The sequence below is a fragment of the Schistocerca serialis genome, chromosome 2 (assembly GCF_023864345.2).
Source record: "Schistocerca serialis cubense isolate TAMUIC-IGC-003099 chromosome 2, iqSchSeri2.2, whole genome shotgun sequence".
NCBI lineage: Eukaryota > Metazoa > Arthropoda > Insecta > Orthoptera > Acrididae > Schistocerca > Schistocerca serialis.
In genome coordinates this window covers 853700707-853723620 of record NC_064639.1, presented here as the reverse complement: position 1 = coordinate 853723620, position 22914 = coordinate 853700707, and the positions used below count along the sequence as shown (strand labels likewise).

Sequence of the window (22914 nt, the reverse complement as noted above, 5' to 3'; positions counted from 1 at the left end):
TTGAGGGAAAGGAGGCGGGGGTTATGGGACCAGGGGGAGGAGGCGGGGGGGGGGGGGGGGGGGGGGGGTTATGGGACCAAACAGCAAGGTCATCAGTCCTGCAATTCCAAGTTACTCACAGAAGAGAGAGAATCCGCTAAAAGTTGACGCATCCAGTCAGAGGAGTCAAACTATAAAATGCGGTAAAATGGTAGGTCAAATCGAAAAACTGGAAAAATAGAGGGATAAAAGAGAGATCTTTCCAGGGGGAGTTGTCATGGGTTCCAGTCTGAGAAAACATGAAGAGCGACCCCTACCACAACCACACTGCCCCTGCTTCAGGAGTAAAGCAAAACCTTATACTTGAAAATATAAACCTTATATATGAAAATAAAAACAACTTTCATGGAGGAAACAGAGGACCACTTCAACCATCCATGAATCATCTGCTAATATTAAAATTAAGGAATCTGGAAGACTATACCTAGTACAAAGGGTCAAAAAAAGGGGACATTCCAGCAATATATGGGATGCCGTCAGTCTGACTCTGCAACCACATTGTGGGGGTGGTTCGTTACATAAGAGGAAACAATGGGTGAGCCTGGTATGACCAATGCATAGACAGCATAAGACCGTGGACTACTACTGAGAGGAGCGGAAGCAAGAGAGCCAAACCACAGTGGTCTCCTTGCTTGTGTGGACTTGATTACTGAGAGCAGTAGCACACCATGTCATTCCACTTTTGGGCTAAGAGTGTTTGATGTAGATCCATCCACATATCCACAGCTGGAATCATGAAAGGGAAAGGGGGGCTAAGTACTGCTTCTCTAGCCAAACATCAGTCAGTTCATTCCCTGGTATGCCCACATGACTTGGGACCCAAAGAAAGACAACTGAGCAGGCGGCACGGCCAAGGGGAGAGAGGAGGTATGCACAACAGAGACCAAAGGGTGACAAGAGCAGCATCGGTCGATAGCCTGCAAGCTGCTTGTTGAGTATGTACATATTATAACACTGTGGAGGGAGGTCTGAGTATGAAAATGGAGTGCTCTGCTAATGGCTAGCAGCTCTGCTGTGAACACACTACATGTTCCCAGCAATAAATGGTGTTCTAAGCCAGTAGAAAACATGAAAGCGAATCCCACCTTATCTATTGTCTAAGAACCATCAGTGTAGAAGATGGTACACTCTGGAACTCAGCAAGAATGGAATGTACAAGACACCAGGAGACCATAAGGGCAACAGAGACCTTAGAACCCTGGAATAGGTTAGTCCTAATCCGTGGTCTACGAACCATCCGGGGGGGGGGGGGGGGGGGGGGGGGGGATAAATGGGGCACATTCCAGTGTGCAAATGGAGATCTCGACAAAGGGAAGTGAAATGCATTCCAACCAGGAATCCCACCTGTGGGTGGTTATCAGAAGGGGGACATACCTCACTTGCAAAGAGGTACATGTCGAACAAAACGAACGTGGTGTCGCTCCAGATTAGCCCAGTTATTCTCATCAGTCTGCAGGATGAGGTCCCTATGAAAAATCACCCCCTGGACCATATTCAGAGACTGGTGAGGGGTAATAGACACTGGGACATTGACAAGACGATCACACGCACGAAGAGCTACAGATTGGATGGCATAAGAAGATTTAGTCAACAGGGGGCCCGACCACATCTTGCTAAGAGACTCCACTTCACCAAACTTGTCCTCTATATTCTCCACAAAAGACAATGGCTTTGTGGCAGTAAATGTGTCCCCGTCTGTCCTAGTACAGATGAGGTAGCGAGGAAAGTGTTCCATCCCCAGCTGGTGTGCCTGGCGCTCCTTCCAGGGTGTAATCAAGGAAGGGAAGGCTACTGGGGCTTACGAAGCAGCATTGAATGATCCTTCACCATTTGAAGAGACCGTTGTTTAAGAATGGCCAGATTTTTGCAGCTTGATACGATTCATGCACCAAGCATCTGCCCTAATACCACCCACTCCGATAGGGGCTCTCTCTGTGGGCACCACCCAGCACAGCAAGGGCCATCCTTGCTGGGAGTTCCAATGCTCCAGGAAGACAAGCAACCACTCCTTGGCAATATGGGGGGGGGGGGGGGGGAGGAAACAGCTCAGGTATCAGTAGTGTAATTCCTGTGTTGTCAGCAGGCTCAGCCAGATGGGTACAAAACAGCTCCACTACACGGACTGGCTACACATGCTGGTGATCTAGCGGGATGAAGGGGAAGGAAGGGGGATGTAGATGCTAGGGAGGGTGTTCTTCCCCAAATGGCTCACACAGAAAATTTAGAAGTGGAGGTCAAACTTCACACAGGGACCTAAACGATAAAAAAGATGAAAGCGAACAGGCAGGAGGAACAAAACTGAAATCAGTACAGGGAACTAGGAGGATAGCCAGGTTGACATAAATCAGAACACAGAGAGGGGCAGTAGGGGTTAGCAGGGAAGGCGCGAGGATAGGGAGGGAGGGGCACAGTGACAGAAATGCAATCAGAGAAGGAAGAATGGGCTCCAATAGCTCGGGGACCCATGTGCACTATGCACGAACTCACGAAAGAAGCACGAGCCCCCTTGGCGGTAAGGTGAATTACAATGTGTACTTACTCACAAACAAATTCCAGGATTTCACAACCTTTAGTGGTACAGTCCAGGAGTACATCATCCATCAGTTTCTCAAGCAACTTGCAGGTCTATAATGACATCACCGACACAAATATTTAAGTAGTTTAATGAGTAAATGTAACAATTCAGCAAAAAGGAGAGGCCACAGTCATCTAAAGGCACATTAATGGCTGGCATAATACAGCCATTAAGGTATTCAGATTAATGCTTGGTAAGCATACATAAGTGCAACTAAAACTGCTGTTAATTCTGCTGCCATAATTCATGTTTCAGGATTCAATTGCATATTGTCCTGCATTTCCCAAGATGGAGTCTGTATAATCAGAGATGTTACCTGGGAAGTCTTCTGCTCTGCATGTATATATTATTTGATCAGAAGCTACATCTTCCATGTACTATAACACTGGTCCCATGTGTTGGTATATCCATAGCATATGGTGCTGTTCTGTGATATGTCAAACTTGTACTCATGGCACAGAAACTTTGTTATCACCTTATTTTGAAAATTCAAACCCCTTGGTTATCTAACAGGAGTGGGGATGTAATTTTGTCTATTCAGTATCTACCTGTATAATATTCTACAGCAATTTGCCTGTTGTTATCCATTAATATTGACCAATGTATGAACAAAAAGCACAAACTTGAGTCATAAATTTGTAAAAAGTTTTATGGCAAACATTTCTGCACTGCGGCTTTGTCAATAATATGAGGGTTGTAGGGTTTCCAAAGAGCTACAGCCTCGAGGGAAGGTTCTAGGCTAAATCCGACAACAGTGCCGTGCGCAGTGATTCCCCCACTCTTGAGCCCTCCTGTCTGCGATTCACTACATTGCTCAGTGTTGGCTTGGCAGCTGTCAGAGATGGAAGTGTTTATCACCGCTCCTGCCAAGTGCGCGGTTCGAGCACTAATCCAGTTTCTCCACGCAAGGAAGTTACCACCCGTGGAGATTCATCGGCGATTGACTGAAGTTTATGGTGAAGAGTGCATGTCCGTTCAGCACGTTCACGTTTGCTGAGGGTTGCAAAGAAGTTCATGATGAAGAACAGAGTGGAAAACCGCCAGTTTCGGATGCAATTGCCCAGAACATCAACAGTGAGCTGCTCAAAGATTGGAGGGTCACTGTCTGTGAACTTGTTGAACCCATTCCTGAAGCTTCCCATGGCACAACTGAAAGAACTTTAACAGAAACGTTGGATTATTGCAAGGTGTGTGCTTGCTGGGTCCCCCAGATACTGACTGACGGACACAAGGAGTAACGCCTTGACTGTGCTCGCAAGTTTCTTCAACAATGTGATGGGGGAGGCAACAAGGAGAAGTTGTTGGACTCTATCATCAAAGGAGACGAAACGTAGGTGTTTCATTACACTCCCGAAACCAAACAACAATCTCATCAGTGGCGCCACTCCAGTTCCCCACCAACACGGTCGGCAGGAAAGGTTATGGCAACTGCATTTTGGAATTGGAAGGGGGTTCTCATCAATTTCATGCAACCTGGGACGACATAAAACTCAGACAGATATTGTGAAACATTGACCAAACTCTGCCGAGCAATCCAGAATTGCCAGAGAGGACGACTGAAGAAGGGAGTAGTGCTTCTTCACGACAATGCTCAACCCCACGTCGCTCGTCAAACACAGGAGCTTTTGAAGAAATTTGGAAGGACTGTTATGCCCCATCCCCCATATAGCCCAGACTTAGCCCCCAGCGATTATCACCTCTTCCCTAAGCTAAAGGAACACTTAGGTGGCTAACGTGTCAAGAGTGGTGACGAAGTCCGAGCAGAGGTCACATGCTTCCTCAGCAGGTTGGTGGGAGACTTCTTTGACTTAGGAATACAAATGCTGGAGCACTGTCTTCAAAAGTGTTTAGAAAAAAATGGAGACAATGTTGAAAAATTTACAAAAGTGTAAGCTTTTAAACGATGTATAAATTAATAACAATAAACAATGTTTTCTATTTGTAAAATATATGGGAACCTTACTTTTGGTACAACCCTTGTACAAACATGAGAACATTAAAGACATAACAGAAACTGCATCAGTTTCATCATCTTGTGAGCCAGTTCTGCACTAGTACAAGTGCTCACTGAGGCAAAGTCCAACAACATAATTAATTTTAAAAACACATCATATTCAGTTTCCAAGTAAATGTTGCCAATTCAGTTTGATTTTATACTTTGTGAATTTTCAAATGCTAAAACTACTTGATAGACATTGACTCTAAATTTTGAATGGCCTGATGTGAGGAGTCTGGCAATAACAATGACATCTTCTGTCTAAATTAAAAGAATATGGAGATGTTGGTTAAAATGAATCTCAAAAATGGCAATATGGTACCGATATCTTGATTACGTGACACCTAATTAAAATAGAGACTCACAATCAACTACAGCAACAATATACATACATTACTTTTCTATCAAGTTTACAATATAGATGTGTGTGAAACCACTCACTAAACATTAAAGGGAGTGTGTGTGTGTGTGTTTTACTGCCTTAGTGAAACAGTGTCACTTACTCTTACTCTAAACTTTTTACTGAAGTTCACTTTTAACAAAGCAGAACAAATTGCAAAATAATGTTAGTAAAATCCTGGATCATGTACCTATACCTGTCTCGATGCCTTTCAGATTTGTCCCTGTCTTTGTCTCTGGTCCTCTCTCTGGGCTCCTTCTCAGAAGAATCTTTTGTAATAGATTCAGCTCTGCCACCTGCCACAGATGCGTTGTCGTCACCATGGTCTCTCAAAGAACTGCGGGAATCCTGGCTGGCTGTTTCCGGAGGCAGTCCACCAGATGATGCGGAGATGACTGGAGGCAAGTGGCTGACCATCGGCGATGGAGTGAGCACCTTCACATCAGAGGCAACAGGTACAGGTGTTGGCTGCCATGTCTGTCAAGCAAAGTAGCCTTGCTACAGGTAAATCGTTATTTCTGTTTTGAAATTTTTCCATGCTGTTACTGAATCTCCATGAATGTATTTGGCAGCCAAAGGACATGAATGAAATTATTTTCTAGAAAGATGGAACTGTGAGGTCCAATGAAACATCCAGTTTCTAAAGTAAAATCAATAGAAAAGTTAGAATAATAATAACCAGCAAGATTAAATAAAATATAAAAGGAAAACACACACACACACACACACACACACACACACACACACACACACACACACACAAATGCGCGCGCGCATGATGTTGCGCCTTATCAGACCTTTATGACAGCCTCTCCAATATGAGTTCTAACACTAACATCGCTCCCTGACTCATTTATGACATTCATTACTGCAGCTGCACACTTCTGACGCATGATCTGCATCTGGGGTCATTTGATAGTCCCCCACCCATGCCACCAGTATGGATTTCAACATTAAGAACCTCACAACATTAAGAAATTAGCTGCAGTTGCTTAAAATTATTCGTAAGTCATTTGCAACTGGCTTAGATTAAAACAGTAACTGTTTTGCTTGAATGGTTCTCAAATGTAACAGCAGACAATATTGTGGAAACTACGCAGTATTCTGAAGCAGCTGCTTTTAATCCTTGAGTTTGTCATTTTCAGTTGCAGTTGAAGACCACGAGCACCTGCCTTAAATATTGTGCAGTTTGTGTAATTTAAAGTGAAATGACTATATACAACCACGTGCAGTGAAGGTAGCTTCCTGACTGAGATTCACTGGGAGAGTTTTAAGCAAATGAAAGTCAACTTCAAAGGAGACAACCTCCGAAAGTACTGTTCAACCAATCCTTAAATATTCCTATTAGCATGGGATCCTCTGTATTACACCAGTAGTGTTTGAATTAGTTGAAATTTTGTCTGTGGGAGGTATGCTAGGGTAGTCAATGCAGATGCAATGATCACTGTGTCTGTATGACTTAGTAGTCAGAGCGTCTTCCTAGTGAGCAGGAGAGCTGGGTTTGAATCCCGATCTGGTACAAATTTTCAACTTTCCCCACTGATGTATATCAGTGCCCACTAGCAGCTAACTGTCATTAATTCCTTTGTGAGTATCAAAAGATTTATTTGTGTGTTTTATCAATGGTACATCTGCAAGTTGTACCACTTACGAGTTACCATTATACAGATGAGCTACACAATTCATAAAATACATGAATAAATGCTTTTCAGCTTTATTTTGCCTTCTCCATGTATATTCAAATAAATAAGTCAAACAACTCTTTGCACAGCTTTGGTCCTTGTAATATTTTTTTAATAGCAGCCCATGTTTCTTCAGTGCTGTTTGTCTGTGCTCCTGTAGTTGGGATTTTGATATGGAGGCTGTGGTTTGTGGAGAAGTGCTTGGAATCCATCATTTAGGCACTTGTATGAACCAAAACATTTAGACACTATAATTGTCCCAGGTAAGATATTTTCTCATATCATGTCCAAAAGTACCTCCATTGAGTTTTCTTTGACAAAACATAGTAAACACTTATCCGTGGCACTTTCAATAGCACCAAATACCCACAGTCATGTTGCACTATTTCTTCTCCCAAATTTTCTTCCCCCATGTACGGATTCTTGCCTCCAGGGAACTCATGGCTCTTCTGTGAGTTTGTGCGTGATGCACTCCTGGCCCCAAGCTTTTGTGGCCCTCGCTTTCTTCCTGGGCTGTGTTCCCTTTCCTTTACCCCTATCCCCCTGTCCTCACTCCTTCCCCTCTGCTCCTGCCTTCCCTTCTCATGGTGTTGTTGCATACATCAGCCTGGCTGTCTTTCTGGTTTCTGCTATCTCCTGTGGTTTTGTTCCTCTTGTTTTCTCTTCACCTTTCCTTTGGCCCCCCTTTGGGGTTTGATCTCCCCTTCTAAATTTTGTCCCTGTAGTGTGAGCCAACTGGAGAACACCACCTTACATAGCATCTTCAGTGAGTGGCCTTACCACGTATTCCATCTTTTTCTTGATGCCGTTGTCCTTTAACAGTTTATAAACAGCATAGTAGCCAACCTGTGTGTTGTGGTTGTTATGTACCCTTTTGGTTGATCGCCCTAACGACACAGGGATTACACTTCTGATATCTGATCTGTTAACTTCCCGTGTATGTCTAAGAGCGGTTACTTGTCACTCTCTAGCATTGGAACTCGCAGCAGCAGCAGCAGCAGCAGCAGCAGCAGCAGCCGCCGCCATCATGCCAGACGGCCCTTGCTGCGGTTGTGTGGTGCCAAGGGGGAGACCGCAGATTGGAGTAGGTGGTATCAGGATGTGCGCTTTGTGTATGAAACACATTAAGCTTCAAAAAGCTGGCCATTCTTCTCTTGCCATCTCTCTAGTTGACAATGGAATTTCAGTGCTGCTTCTTATGACCCTGTGACATTCCCTTCCCTGACTACCCCTTGGGAGGAGGGCCACTGCCTGATCTACAACAGGACTGAAGGGTCACTTTTGCCACCACAAAGCCATTGTTTTTTGCGGAAACTATCAAAGTCAATTTTGGTGAAGTATACTCTCCGAGTATGGGGCAATCGGGCTTGCTGTTGATCAAAACTACTTCCACCATCGAGTCTATAGCCCTTTGTGCCTGTGACCATCTTGGCAACATCCCATTGTCCAGTACTCCTCACCAGTCTTTGAATAAGGTTCAGGGAGGCATCCTTCAAACTCATAAGGAGCTACAGGCCAATCTGGAATGGTGGAGCATTAATTTTGTTCAGCGTGTTCAGAAATGCTGTGAGGGCAGTCACATTGATACCAGCACCTTTCTCTAGACCCTCCCAGAGAAGGTAAGGGCTATGGTTTATCGGTGTGATGTAAAGCTGTCCTTCCCAGCACTCATGAGGTTTTTTTGGTGTTAATGTTTTGGGCACATGTCCTCCCACTGTACAGTGGGCCCTCGATGTGATGCAAGTGGACAGCTACTCCATGAGTAGAGCCCCTTTCTTCTGCCGCCCACCTGCATTAATTATCAAGACCATCACCCTGCACCCTCACTGGATTACCCGGTTTATAAGAACAGAAAGAAGATAGAGGATTATAAGTCCATTGATCACTCATCCTACGCTGAGACTTATTGGAAGTATGACAGTCCTACCCTGTGCCTGTGACTTCTAACTTTGTCACTGTTACGTACCTTCCCCCCCCCCCCCCCCCCCTTCTTCCCTCTTATCTCAACCCTCTCCTCTCCCACTCCCCTGCAGTTCCGACACCTTCCTCTCCAGGTGCCACTCTCCGTACCCATCCAGAGAAGTGTCCCCTTTCTCTGTTGCCACCTTCCACAGATGGAGCCCCACCTTGAGCCCTTGCTGCCACAAAAAGTCGGCCACAGGACCCACAGTATGTGCACCTCAAGGTTGCCTATGCTCTCTCTGTCTTTCACTGGGCCCTGTCCCCTCAATCTATTAAAGAAGATGAGGAGAAGAAGAAGAAACATATATCCCACAACAAGCCCCCCTGCCCCCTCATGGCCTAAGTCTGACCTCTTTATTTATGGGTGTCACCCTGTCCTTGTTGGTGATGGATGGTGACCCAGCAGCATGACTGGCTTCTGCCTACTCATTTCCCATTTGGATCCCCATTTCGTGCTTATTCAGTGGAATTGTAATGGATGCTACTATTGCCTTCCGAAGTTGCAGATTGTATTGTTATCCAAGAATGTCATTTTACTTGTACTCACTCACCGGGCCTTAGTGGTTCCTCGCTATGTCAGAACCAGGTTGGGCCTTTGAGGCCTTCCAGTGGTGTTTGCACATTGTTTGTACATACCACATTGGAAACAATTGCTGTCCAGGTGGACTTGTACGCTGCAGTCACGGTTTGCAGTCTCCATCTTCCTCCCAACAGGCCACCTGCCCTAACTGCCCTTCTTCAGCAGCTTCCCCCTCTCTCCCTCATTCCCTTTCACCTCCTTGCTGATTTGAATACCTTTCACCCCTTGTGGGCAGTGCTTTATAGTATAATCAGGGTTTCCTCATGGACAATTTTCTTGTGGACCCCGACCCTTGCGTACACTAGTTGTGCATGATGACCTCTGCAATAGCGACCACTTGCCATTGATTCTCTCATCCCCATCCCACCATCCAATGGTCAGGTTATCCTGCTGGGCTTTCCATCACATTGGTTGGCCTCTATATATCTATCAGAACATGTCAAGTTGTGCTGATGAAGTTTTCTGTGACCCATCTGACACAATTGTTTGCGCCACCGGCATTGCTGCCCCCTTCTCAATGGGTCCCTTTTGTCCCCAGGCAGTCCTAAAGTAGAACCCAGCTATTCACATCACCATCCATTATCGCCACTGAGCCTTGCAATACCTTAAGTGGCATGCATCCTCTGCCATTCTTATTACCTTTAAACACCTTCACACCAAAGCTCATTACTTAAAGAAACCGAGCAAGTGGGTATGTTGGGAATGCTTTGTCTCCTCCTTAGGTTCTTCTTTCCTATCATCACAGGTGTGTGTTACACTCTGCATCCTCCTATATTAACCAATGTTCATTTGCCATCATGGGCCCTGCCCTACTGGGTGGCCTTTGTATGGGTCCATCAGTTCTTGCAGAACACCTTGCAATGACAGCAGATTCCTATCCACGTGCCTTCCTCCTCCATAAACTGTGGGCTGATGCTTCCCACATACAGGGTGATTATAATTAAAGTTAAACTTTCAAACCGCTGTAGAAATAACACCACTGGTCAGAATGACATCAAATTGCAATGGAATATGATCGGAGAAGGGAAAAAATGTATGGCAGAAGAAAAATAAATAGTTACAAAATGTAGCAATAGATAGCTCTGTAAGCATCATAATTTTATAGTGGTTGACGAGAAATGACAAATGAATCATACAACAATGCCTAAAGCGTACATTTGAACAAGCTGTACTACTCATTGTGCATAGGTGTACAGGTGTGATACTGTTAGTTACGTAAGCAAGGCCATATCGGATCAGATGGGATAAATTGGTTTTTAATTACCCTGAGGCCAAAAGTTGCATAAAAAGCATCAATCAAAATTAGATCAGATTACTAATTTCCATGTGACTGGTGCAAAACGTTCAGTATGCTGTCCACCGTTTTCTGAAACTAGTTGAAATTGAGAAACAGCATGTTCCAGAAGTGACCAAAGTGTTTCCGGGATCACATTCAGAATGTGTTGCACAATGTGTACCTTCAATGCAGCTAAGTTTCCAATCAGAACACTGGACACAACATTTTTCAGATAGCCCCACAACCAGAAGTCACACAGATTAAGATCAGGTGATCGGGATGGCCAGGCTGAAGGGAAATGGTGGTTGATGATACTAGCATTTCTGAAATGGCACTTTGGCAGCTGCTTAACTGGATTTGCAATGTGCTGAAGTGCGCCACCTGGCATAAAAATGATCCCATCCACGCTGTTGGAGAGCTGGAATGACGTGGTTGGGCTAAAGACACTCATAGTGCTTACCAGTGACGGTACAGGTAACGGGACCAGAAACAGCTTTCTCTTCGAAAAAATATGGCCCTATGATAAACGATGTCGTAAACCTGCATCACACAGTGACCTTTTCAGGATGAAGTGGTACTCGTTGATTTGTGTGTGGATTTTCTGTTGCCCATATTCGACAATTCTGTGTATTGACATATCCTGTCAGATGGAAGTCGGCTTCGTCTGTCCACAAAATCTTCCATGGCCAATCATTGTCCACTTCCATGCGAGCAAGAAATTCTAAAGCAAAGGTCTCTCTTGCTGGCAGGTCAACAGGAAGCAACTCGTGCAAATGGGTTATTTTGAATGGATAGCAAAGAAGGATGTTTCGTAGGATTTTACGCACCGTGCTCACGGCTATGTCCAATGTTCGGGCAATTCTTTGTGCGCTACACGTTTGTGCACCACCAATCATCTCCTCCTGCATTGCTGTGGCTGTTGCTTCCACTGATGTCGAATAAATTCATGTCCTCCCTCTGCCAGGTTGCGCACCAAAAGAACCAGTCTTTCTGAATTTCTGAATCATTTCCACCAGACCCACGAAGTCGTCGGATGAAGGCGTTTTCTTTTTTTTTCCAAACTCTTTAGCGTCTGGAACTTCTGCAGAGTGACATGTGCACAGTCATCATTCTTGTAATGCAGCTTTACAAGCAGAGTGTGATCCTCCATTGAGACAATCATGATGAATGTCACAGACACAAAAGGAGGAAAAGCCATGTACCCAGTGTGTTTATACGAACTTCAGTGGGTTGTGTGCAGGACAGGTGTTTTCATTTACGTATCCTGACACATACAGCGCCATCTATTGATCAATTTTCACACTTTTTTTCTTCTGCCATACGTTTCTCCTCATGTTTGACAATATTCTGTTGCAATTTGACAGCATTCTGACCAGTGGTGTTATTTCTACAGCGTTTTGAAAGTTTAACTTTAATTATAATCACCCTGTATGTTTTAGCCCTTGTCAAGCAGAATCCCACAGTGAACTTTTGACTGAATGGGAACTCCTTCTGCCCCTTCCCTCTTCCCACTATTCAGCCCTTGGCCTCGATTCGATCCATAAACAATTGCTTCAACACCTCAATCATCCACAACAACAATATCTTCTCCAGATATTTAACCTTATTTTGCTCCAACATGTTTTCCCTCTCAGTGGAAGGACTGTATTGTTGTTCCTGTCATTAAGCCCAGTAACGATCCGTTGATCCTCTGTAGTTACCATCCGATCAGTCTCACCAGTGTCCCCTGCAGGTTATTTGAATGGGTCGTCGTTTGTTGGCTCTTCGAATCTCAGGACCTTTTGTTGCCCCTACCAGAGTAGCTTTTGGGTGGAACAGTCTCCGATTGATCATCTGCCTCAATTGGAAACCGCAGTTTGATAACCTTTTGTCAGCACTGCCACCTTGTCACAAATTTCTTCAATCTTCCTAAGGCCTATGAGACAACTTGGGACTTGGCGCCATCACATCTTACACTGATCGAGCGTGGTCTTTGGATCTCCCTCTTCATTTTTATTCACCAGTTCCTGTCATTCCACAATCAGCTCCCCACAGGCCCAAGAGTATGGTGTTCCACAGGGCTCTGTATTATGTATCCTTCTTTTCCTCATTGCGTTAATGGGCTTGTGGACTCTGTTGAACCATTGGTCATTCCTGTTCTGTATGTGGATGAGTTCTATATCTGGGCTAGTTCCCACTTCGTGACCTCTGTGGAATAACAGCTCCAGCATGCCATCAACTGCAATTCTGCCTGGACTCATGGTTTTTTGATTCTGCCCCCTTAAATCGCAGGTAGTGAATTCCTGTTGCCTTACTACTGTCCATTACAGTCCAGAGCTCAGTCTCAATGCCAAGCACCTGACTGGTGCCCCATTTCCATTTCTTGGGTCTACCATTTGACAAAAAGCTTTTCAGGAATGGTTTTAAATTAGATTTAAAACTTGCTTCACTACCTGTCAGACATTTTATGTTATTGGACAAATGATCAAAAATTGTTGTTATATATCAAACTCCATCTGAGCAACTAACACCTTTAACACTGGGTTATAAAGGTCATTTTTTCCTGTAGTGTTGTACGTACGCATGTCACTATTTGTCTCAAATTGTGACGGACTATTTATGATACTGAAAATTATTCAGTGCGATATTATTGCGTGGAAATACGCAAAATATGTCAGGAGGTTGATATATTTGTTTTCAAGATTAGCAATTATACAGAGAGCAAAAGTAGCTGAACTTAATTATTTGAGGAGATCAATAATATTATTCTTCCAGTTTATGTTTTATCAATATGCACACCAAAAAATTTGGAGCATTCTACCCTACTTACTGACTCCTTATCATGCGCTACTTCAATTGATGGTATGGCTCTATGTGTTATACAGAAGCGAATGTAGTGTGTTTTTTGAAAATTTAGGGAGAGTCCGTTTTCAGAGAACCTCTTAATTATTCTTTGGAAAATACGATTTACTAACCATAGCTATGGCATAGGAAAGCAGGAGCTGGGACCAACCAACCAAAGGGTGGAGGGGGGGGGGGGGGCAGAGTCAACAACAAGACTACTGACAGAGGGCAAAACAGATATCTCCACTGGATCCAAGAGGAGCAGTGTGGAAGGGACAGTTGAGTCATAAAGCAAAACTGGTATCTTTTGCAAACAATACTATTGTTGCTACAAATCCCATTTTAGAGAAAGCAACAGAAGAGTCAGTAAATCATATTTTATATGATGGAGGATCGCGCTCTGCTTGTAAAGCTGCATTACAAGAATGATGAGTGTGCACATGTCACTCTGCAGAAATTCCGGACACTAAAGAGTTTGAAAAAAAGAGAGAAAAAAAAAGAAGAAAAGAAAAAGCCTTCATCCGATAACTGCTGTGGGTCTGGAGAAAATGATTCAGAAATTCAAAAATACTGGTTCTTTTGGTGTGCAACCTGACAGAAGGAGGAAAAGAATTTATTCGACATCAGTGGAAGCAATGGCCACACCTTGTTGGTGATGGATGGTGACCCAGCAGCATGACTGGCTTCCGCCTACTCATTTCCCATTTGGATCCCCATTTCGTGCTTATTCAGTGGAATTGTAATGGATGCTACTATTGCCTTCCGAAGTTGCAGTTATTTCCTTTTACCCCGCAGATTGTATGTCATTTTACTTGTACTCACTCACCGGGCCTTAGTGGTTCCTCGCTTTGTCAGAACCAGGTTGGCTCTTTGAGGGCTTCCAGTGGTGTTTGCACATTGGTGCTTGTTGACATTGTTTGTGCATGGATCCCCCTTCATACCACATTGGAAACAACTGCTGCCCAGGTGGACTTGTACTCTGCAGTCACGGTTTGCAGTCTCCATCTTCCTCCCGACAGGCCACCTGCCCTAACTGCCCTCTTTCAGCAGCTTCCCCCTCCCTCCCTTTCACCTACTTGGTGATTTGAATAACTTTCACCCCTTGTGGGGCAGTGCTTTTTATCTAATCAGGGTTTCCTCATGGACAACTTTCTTGTGGACCTCGACCCTTGCTTACACTAGTAGTGCATGATGTGGGGAAAGTTGAAAATTTGTACCAGATTGGGATTCAAACCCAGCTCTCCTGCTCACTAGGAAGACGCTCTGACTACTAAGTCATACAGACACAGTGATCATTGCATCTGCATTGACTACCCTAGCATGCCTCCCACAGACAAAATTTTCAGCTAATTCAAACACTACTGGTGTAATACACCTGTCTATTATCCTCACTACTCACTGCTTTTAGCCCATTCCCGTAAAAGTTTTGTGATGGACATCTGCACTGAAGTGATCACTGACTAGCCCCTCCTTAATTATATATGTGGTGTCCGCTCTACTGCACATGTCTGGAAGAACAGATGTCATTTTGATCCTGCAGCCATTATGAATCAACACACAGAGGAATTAATGACATTTGGCTTCTTGTGGGCATGTCTGAAAAAACAGACAACATGTATACAATCAAGGCGATGGTGGCCAATGATCCCTTTAGTGCAGGTGCACACCTCACACTAATCCTTACAGGAATCGGTGAAACGTTGTGAGTAATGAGAATAATGGGCATGGGCACTAAGTCAGTAGTATGTGAATTAGTGGATAAATTGGGTCTCACGGGTGGCATGCCAGGGTTGTCTGTGAAGCTGTGATGATCACTAGGTCTGGATGGCTTAGTGGAGAAACATCTGCCTAGTTAGCAGGAGACCTGGGGTTTGAATTTCGGAATGGCACAATCTTTCACTTTCCCCATTGATGTAAATCATGAGCCACTAGCAGGTAAATGTCATTCATTCCCTTGTCTTGATTCATAATAACCACAGGATCAAAATGGTGTGTGTTCTTTTGGACACCATTTTGGTAACATATACATCTTTTAAAAGCCTACAGTTTGCTAAATACATACTCAAAAAAAATTACTATCATCCAGTTTTCACTTACATTTGTGTTACAGAAGTACCTTTTAACAGCAAACCTCATTTCCTGTACCACATTTCTATTTGCTCTAGTATTTGTTTCATTGAAAGTTAGTCATGATTTATGGTGAAGTACTTGGATTTTTGTACCTACACAAACTGAAACAATCATGTAGTGGAATTATCCCTTATAGCTCATTCTTTTTGTTTATTGTATTAGTGTTCCATTGCCTCTATGTGTACAACATGAAATGTCCAAAAGTATCTTTCTAACTTAGCAGAATAGCCAACTCCCACTAACCATTTTCTCTTCGACGATTTACATTCCTATTTCTGCTATTATGTACTCCCTGCCATGCATTTCACGTTCTCTAAAACACATTTTAGTACACACTTTTCTAGGTTCCTTCCAATTCACAGGATATTTATTTCCAAAACTAGTCACATAATGTAATGTCATTGCTGGACTTATACAGCTTTCAAAAATCATGATTTATTGTTAGTTTGTCATATGGAATCCAAATACCTTTATGATTTGAAAATTCTTACTTAAGACAGTTTTTCCAACACTTCCTTTCCTCCCATAACTACAGTCTTTGTGGACAGCAGAATCACTGTATAATGCTACTTTTCACAATTTCTCTCTTTCTTGGTAAACACAATGGTCTACTGTTGATGTGACAATATGGGTGCTAATTCATCAGGTAAGTTGGGAAATTTGAGTTGAATGAGTTTTCCCCCTTCTCGTTGCCACTGATGCCGTTACAAGAACAAGTTTCCCGCTGGCTGAACCATTTTCAATTTCTGAAATTATCTGCCACTGCCAACACTCCATGCATATTTAAGATACTTTTCCTCATAAATTAACAAAAGTGAAAGATCATTTGAGAAATGTTGTTTAATGCGATAGAGAAAACTCTTCCAATCATTTTTGTGCATGTTAAATATATATAAGCCGTACTTCACTTGTAAAAAATGGAAGGGGGCTCAACACACAACATTTACCAGGAAATTTTGGAAATTTATGGTAAGTTCCTATGGGACCAAACTGCTGAGGTCATCGGTCCCTAGGTTTACATACTGCTTAATCTAACTTAGACTCACTTACGCTAAGGACAACACAAACACTTCTGCCCGAGGGAGGATTCGAACCTCCGATGCAGGGAGCCGCGCGCACTGCGACAAGACGCCTCAGACTGTGAGGCTACCCTGTGTGGCATTTACCAGGCTCTCACATAATGCAGTGGTTAGGTGGCCCAGGCACTTCTAGTGTGGTCAAATTAGTCTGAATGACAAAGAACAAAGTGGGAGACAATCCCTAGGTGAAGAGCTGGCAATAGAAAGACTTTCTGGTGCTCTGGTGTGTATACAAATTGAGGTGATACTGAGAAATGTGAAAAGTCAAGCAAGTCTTGCACGGCACTCTGGAAATGACGAAGTTTGCTGTCCACTTAGTTTCACAACTGCTCACCCCCACTCAAAGAGTCTGCTGAACTGAGGCAGCAGCACAAATGTTGCAGCTGAGTCGGATCAAGCCAGATGACTTATTTAGCTGCCTACCACCACTGATGAGAGCTATGCCCCCAAGTGCTATGACCCCCACGGTGAAAGAGCAAAGAAAGCAGTGAAAAAGTAGATTCATTGCCATTTATAGAGGCAAATACTCAACTATCATGAAGCAAGGTGACTTGACCATGTTTTGGGAATGCCATGGTGTCATGCTGAAAGATTTCGGCTGTAAGGAGCAAACTGTCACATAAGCATACTACAAATATTGCCTAACGAGGTTACAGGAGTCTGCAAACAGAAAAACGCAGACTCCTTCAATCAAGGTCTCTGCCAAGTCATCTACCAACACGGAAAAAGTGTCACAATGGAGGTTCAATACGTAGAGGAGGATTAACATCACACCAAATTTCATAATTGAAGTTTTATTTTTTCAAGGCTACAATTAAAATTTTATGTTCACCCCTCACATATGGTAAGTCATTATCTTTACTTTACACCTTATCTAGAAAAAATAAAAACAAGAAATAATTAAATGATACTTACAGGATCATTCCACTGAGAGTCCTGAGTTGGTTCGTAAGACTGATAGTAAGGATCTGCCTCTGGCGTGTAGAATTCACTTCCATATGGCTCAATGTGAGGTGGGGGAGGTGGAGGAAATGATGTTGGTACTGGAGGTATTACGCCATGTGGAGGAGGAGGCAGTTCAAAAGCTGGCGGAATTGTAGTTGGTGGTGGTACAGTCATGTCTGGAAATGGTGGTTTTCTACTATATTCCCGTCGATCTGCTGTCATAACCTGCAATGCAAATCAACGTAAAGGAAATTATTCAGTGATAGTATTTCTCACATATTTATCCCAAGGAAAAAAGATAAAAATAACAGCTTTGTCTGATGCAACAAGTGCATGAAAATTCTATACAGAATAAGGTGTGCTGTTTGCAAGAGTAAACTATGAATTTATTTTGATTTCTTCCTTATGGGGGATGATCAACTACCAGATGACACTAATAGCTGTACTGGTCGTATGGAGTTTTAATGTGTTATGAAATATTACCCACCCTTCAGAAGCCAATTACTTTATCTTTGCTTTAGAGGTAGAGAAAGAGTTGTTAAATGGATCTGTTTTCACTTATAAGCTCCCCAATATCAATTACTAATAATAAAGTGCTCAAGATACACATTCTGACATGAATCTTTTCTCCCATTAAATCCAATAACTTAAGATATTTTCTTGATAAGAACATGAATTCAAGAAAAATGTCCTAAGTGACTACGTTTTCATTTGTTTCTTTGTTGAAAATACACAAACATTACCAAAATCTCAAAATATTAAACAACAATATTCCAGAAAATTATTTTATGATGCTATCACATTTGGATTACTGATGATCAGGTAGTTCAGGTAAAAATCTTCTGTGAACTATATATACCATACCATACCATCAGTTTCAGAAATTTATGTTCATTTAACGAAACTTCATATTTTGAATGCACATGTGCCAATTACCAACAATCATGAAAGCATAATTTCTATACTGGAGGGTCACAACAATCCCTTATAGGATATCTGCTCTCTGCACAGTAGAAATATATACATAGCAGTTACACACATAAATGAAACCCATCTTCTCTGCTTGAGTTTATTTGTACTAGCTTCCTGTTTCTTCATTATTTTGGCCCTTGTGTCATCCCATCTTTACATATCTGATTTTTATTTTTGGCCTATTTCTTAATGAAGGATCATCTTTTTCACCATAATATTCAAGTACCATCTTCCATTTCTTTTTGATCTAATGGTTATCACTGATTTCTTGTTCATCTACTACATGTGCAATCATAACATTCTTTATTTTGTTATTCCGATCTCTTCAGAAAGTTCATCAAGCATTTATTCCATAGTTCCCATTAGTTATTCAAATCAGATTCTTGGTATCCCTTAGAGCAGCTTCTTTGTTCTTTGTCTGTATGCCAATAAACCATTCACTCTCTTTTACATCCCAACTTTTTCATAGTGAAGAATGCAACTCTGGTGACCTGGCAAAACTCAGGTTATTCACGTGCTCTTTACTATGATACTTCCAACTACTATTTTCTCATTATTACTGTTTGGTTACAATGTGATAACTCTTAGTAGTAAAGATTCAAGCATCTACGCACAACAAACGTGAGGAAAACTTATGTATGAAAACTGCTGATAGAAAAAAATCCTTCCAAATATTGATAATTTTTTATCTTTTCTGAAGATACACTACGAATTGCATAGTGGTGCTCTCATTTGGCAAACATCTAGGACCCCTCCAGTTGTTTGAATATAAAGAGTGCATTGGACACACTCTTATCATTCACTGAAATAATAGATGTGTTTGGCCAGTGTTGTCTTTTTAGCCAAACAGCCATCTGGGACTTTAGTTTAAACACATTTTAAAGTGGAAATTACTGAATCAACAAATAAAATGCGAGCTATGTTACAATAAATTTACTTGCCATGTATTATCTACCTATTGGATACTTCTGCTTCTTATACACTGAATTGTGTAGTTCACTGATAACTTACTGGGGCAAGAATCTCTCTACTTCACCTATCTAGTTCTCCATATCTAATATACACAACTACACGTAAATGGTAAGCTGATGTATTCCATATCAACAAAATAGTGCAATAAGTTAGCAAAGTTCCACATTCTGGTCTTAGACATGCGAATTGGACCCAATGACCACCTTTGTTAATCCTCTGCCAATGGCATCACTGGATGTGGTATTGAGTGGTATGTGGCCAGCACACCACTATCCATGTTTTTGTCTGGTTTCTTGACCTTGGAACTACTACTAATCGGTTGAGTAGCTTCTCAGTTGGCCTCATGAGGCTGAGTGCTTCCCATAGCATCTCCCACCAATGAAAAAATTCCTGGCAGTACCAGAATCGAATCCCAATCCTCCAAATGGTAGTCAGCCAAGCTTACCACTAAGCTATGACCGAGCGAGGTAGCGCAATGGTTAGCACACTGGACTCACTTTCAGGAGGACGATGGTTCAATTCCGCACCTGGCCATCCCGATTCAGGTTTTCTGTGACGTCCCTAAATCGCTTCAGGCAAATGCCGAGACGGTTCCTTTGAAATGACTTGGCCGACTTCCTTCCCCATCCTTCCATAATCTGATGAGACCAATGACCTCACTGTTTGGTCTCTTCCACCAAATCAACCCAACCCCAAACTAAGCTACGGAAATAGGTTACAAAACAGTACAATCAAGTTACGTCATTTTTGCAATGGGTCCCTACATGCACGCTGTACACTGCTAGTCTTGTGTTGTGGCACATCGAATCCTAGTGGATCTTTAAAATGGTTAGTGAGATAGCAAACTCTGTTGTCAAATTTGTGCTCACAGTCTATATTTCACAAAGTTTGTACCAGATGTTATTTGGCAGTTTTAATTGTTGGCATTTTGGATTTTGTTTCTGCATACAGCACTTCTGTGTTGGACACTCATTATTGTCAAGATTTTGCTGTTTTCATATTTTACAGTCTTCTGTTCTCCTACATCATGCAATAGGATGTAATATGGAATACTTGACATTTCTTCACTTTTGACTACTATCATTGTTATTATCTCAAGAAGAAATGAAACTGACACAATATATGTGTATACTTAGATATGAAGGTGACACTGCAAACATCCTTTACCTTGTTTACTCATTACATTTTGAATCTGATCCACGAATGTGCATTCACCAATGTCATTTTTATTCAGGAACCCTTAGAAAAATGGCACATATGTTCAGTTCTGTTTGTTCTATTTGGTAAATAAAGGTATTTTCAACTGTGTGTGTGTGTGTGTGTGTGTGTGTGTGTGTGTGTGTGTGTGTGTGTGTGTGTGCGCGCGCGCACGCAGAGGGGTGTACATATAATTATTTTATTTTGTAGATTTATTCAACAGTAAAACACAAGTAAATTCCCATGGACAGTTCCCTATTATCAACAAAATATCTATGACTAGCATTGAAAAAAAATGTAATAACACAACACAAAATGGAAAGTTACTTAATAAAATTACACAGGATGAAATGTCACTTAACAGAATTTTAAAGCATCATACGTGACAGTTCTATCAGGATGTACCTGAATGACATTCTCCTTTGGTGGTGTGCCTTTCTCCAAATTTCTTCGTGAGGCCAACCCACCACCACCTATTACGTCAATAGTACCACCCATTTTTCTTCCTGGAGGTGGGCCTGCTTTCTTTGGTCCCATAAAACCTGAATATTTAGAATTGTCATTGGTGATTGCAACAGGTATGGCTCCACGACCAGCAGTGGTGCTTCCAATCTGTGCTAAGCCCACACCAGACTCGTGTATTCGAATACGTTTCTGACGTTCACAATAAGCACGCCATGTCTCTTCATTGAAGCCATAATTGAAATAATCTGCAACAAAGATTTTTTTCTTCCATTACGCTGCAACTAAGCTAAGCAAACATTGTGATAGTTTCTGAAGAAGTGCAGAAGTGATCTTTTAGTTTGTGAAAACATTGTCCCACAAAGTAATTATAAAGCCATTGGATTTTCCCTGTGATTTTGTACTAATTCACAAGCACCTTTCATTCACACAGGGTGCAAACGATAATTGTTTACAATGTACGACAGTGGTGTGGAGGAAGTAGAGATGAGCAATTTCGAATAGGAGACTTGTGGTCCATCAAGTCAGGAAACAATCTGAAACTGGCCAAGAAAAACCACCTAAGCTACAGCTCATGCATATTATGCATAATTTTCAAAATTGTATTGTTCTATTCATGCAAACTATAGTCCAAGAGAAAAAATTAATATTGCCTTTTGTGTTGAAAATTTAATGTACTTTAATTTTGTACTGGGATACAGTTCTGCTAGAGACCATGATTTTCACATTATTCAAGGAAAACATCCTAAAGTGACCTTCAAATGCATCACAATTTCACAATTAGTCCCCACTGGTCAGCATTTTTAGTGTATTGTTCATGGCCCTCCCTCTTCACACTGTACAAAAATCTGTAGCCAACTGACTTATTTCTCATACTCAACCTTTTTTGGTCTATTATGCCAATGGCTTATTCAACTAAAGTAGCAGTATTAATTCTGGACTCTTTGTAGAGATTCATTAAATATTGCATTCAGGAATTTATTTTAGCTGAATTATACCATATAATTCTCGACAAATTTTCAGAAAACATGCCTTAACATATATTATTTGAAAATAAAAGTTCAAATATAAAAATTTAATTAAAAAATCAAACAAAATACTTACAACTCAACAATTTCAGAAAGTTACAAAATTACTTGGCACAAAAATTATGGTAATGTTTCTTAGCGTTTTATGGGAGATCTTTTTGATTTGAACACTGCCTAGACTCTTCGCAGCTTGAAGTCCAGCAAACATCGAAGATTTTCTGGTTCGATCATTCTGAACCACGAACTGATGATGGCCTCTGTTACTGGGATGTTACTGGGATTTCATCATGAAACCATGATTTTAAGCCTTGACCACAAGTTCTCAATTGGGTTTAGGTTGTTACTGTTGCCAGACCAGGGCAGCACATTAATTTCATGGTTACTGGACCTATTGTTATTGATTTTCATGGTATGACATGGCACACCATCTTGCTGAAAGATGTACTGATGGCAGTTAGCTTCAAAAATATAGTGGATACAGGCAGCAATTCCAACACTAAGACTTCATCTTGGTACTTTTTGTGGTAAAGTTGCCCTTTAACAATGCCAGACGTCCAATACCATGACCTGCCATGCAGCCACACATCATGACACAAATGGGATGTTTCATAGTGGCAGTCATGCACCAAAGCAATAAGTCTTCACCTGGTCAATGACAAATGAACTTGACCCCATCATAATGATGGAAGCTGAAGAAATGAATTAAAATTTTTGCCATGGCCGAGACTTGAACTTGGGTCTCCTTGCTTATGAGGGAGGTATGCTAGCCATCACACCACCACAGCACTATAATCAA

General features: G+C 42.0%; 1 protein-coding gene across 4 annotated transcripts in view; it reads right to left on the bottom strand.

The window, feature by feature from the left end:
- The window catches only part of LOC126458150 (pre-mRNA 3'-end-processing factor FIP1), a 90952-nt gene that overhangs the window by 4630 nt on the left and 63408 nt on the right, over positions 1 to 22914 (bottom strand). For 2 of the 4 annotated variants that reach the window (XM_050095010.1, XM_050095007.1), the window contains exons 5-7: positions 21034 to 21338; positions 17458 to 17712; positions 5201 to 5487 (exon numbers count right to left, since the gene is read on the bottom strand). In XM_050095010.1, the coding sequence (XP_049950967.1) occupies positions 5201 to 5487; positions 17458 to 17712; positions 21034 to 21338 (847 nt within the window). The remainder of the gene's footprint in view (positions 1 to 5200; positions 5488 to 17457; positions 17713 to 21033; positions 21339 to 22914) is intronic. The other 2 variants (XM_050095008.1, XM_050095009.1) reach the window with 2 other exon arrangements.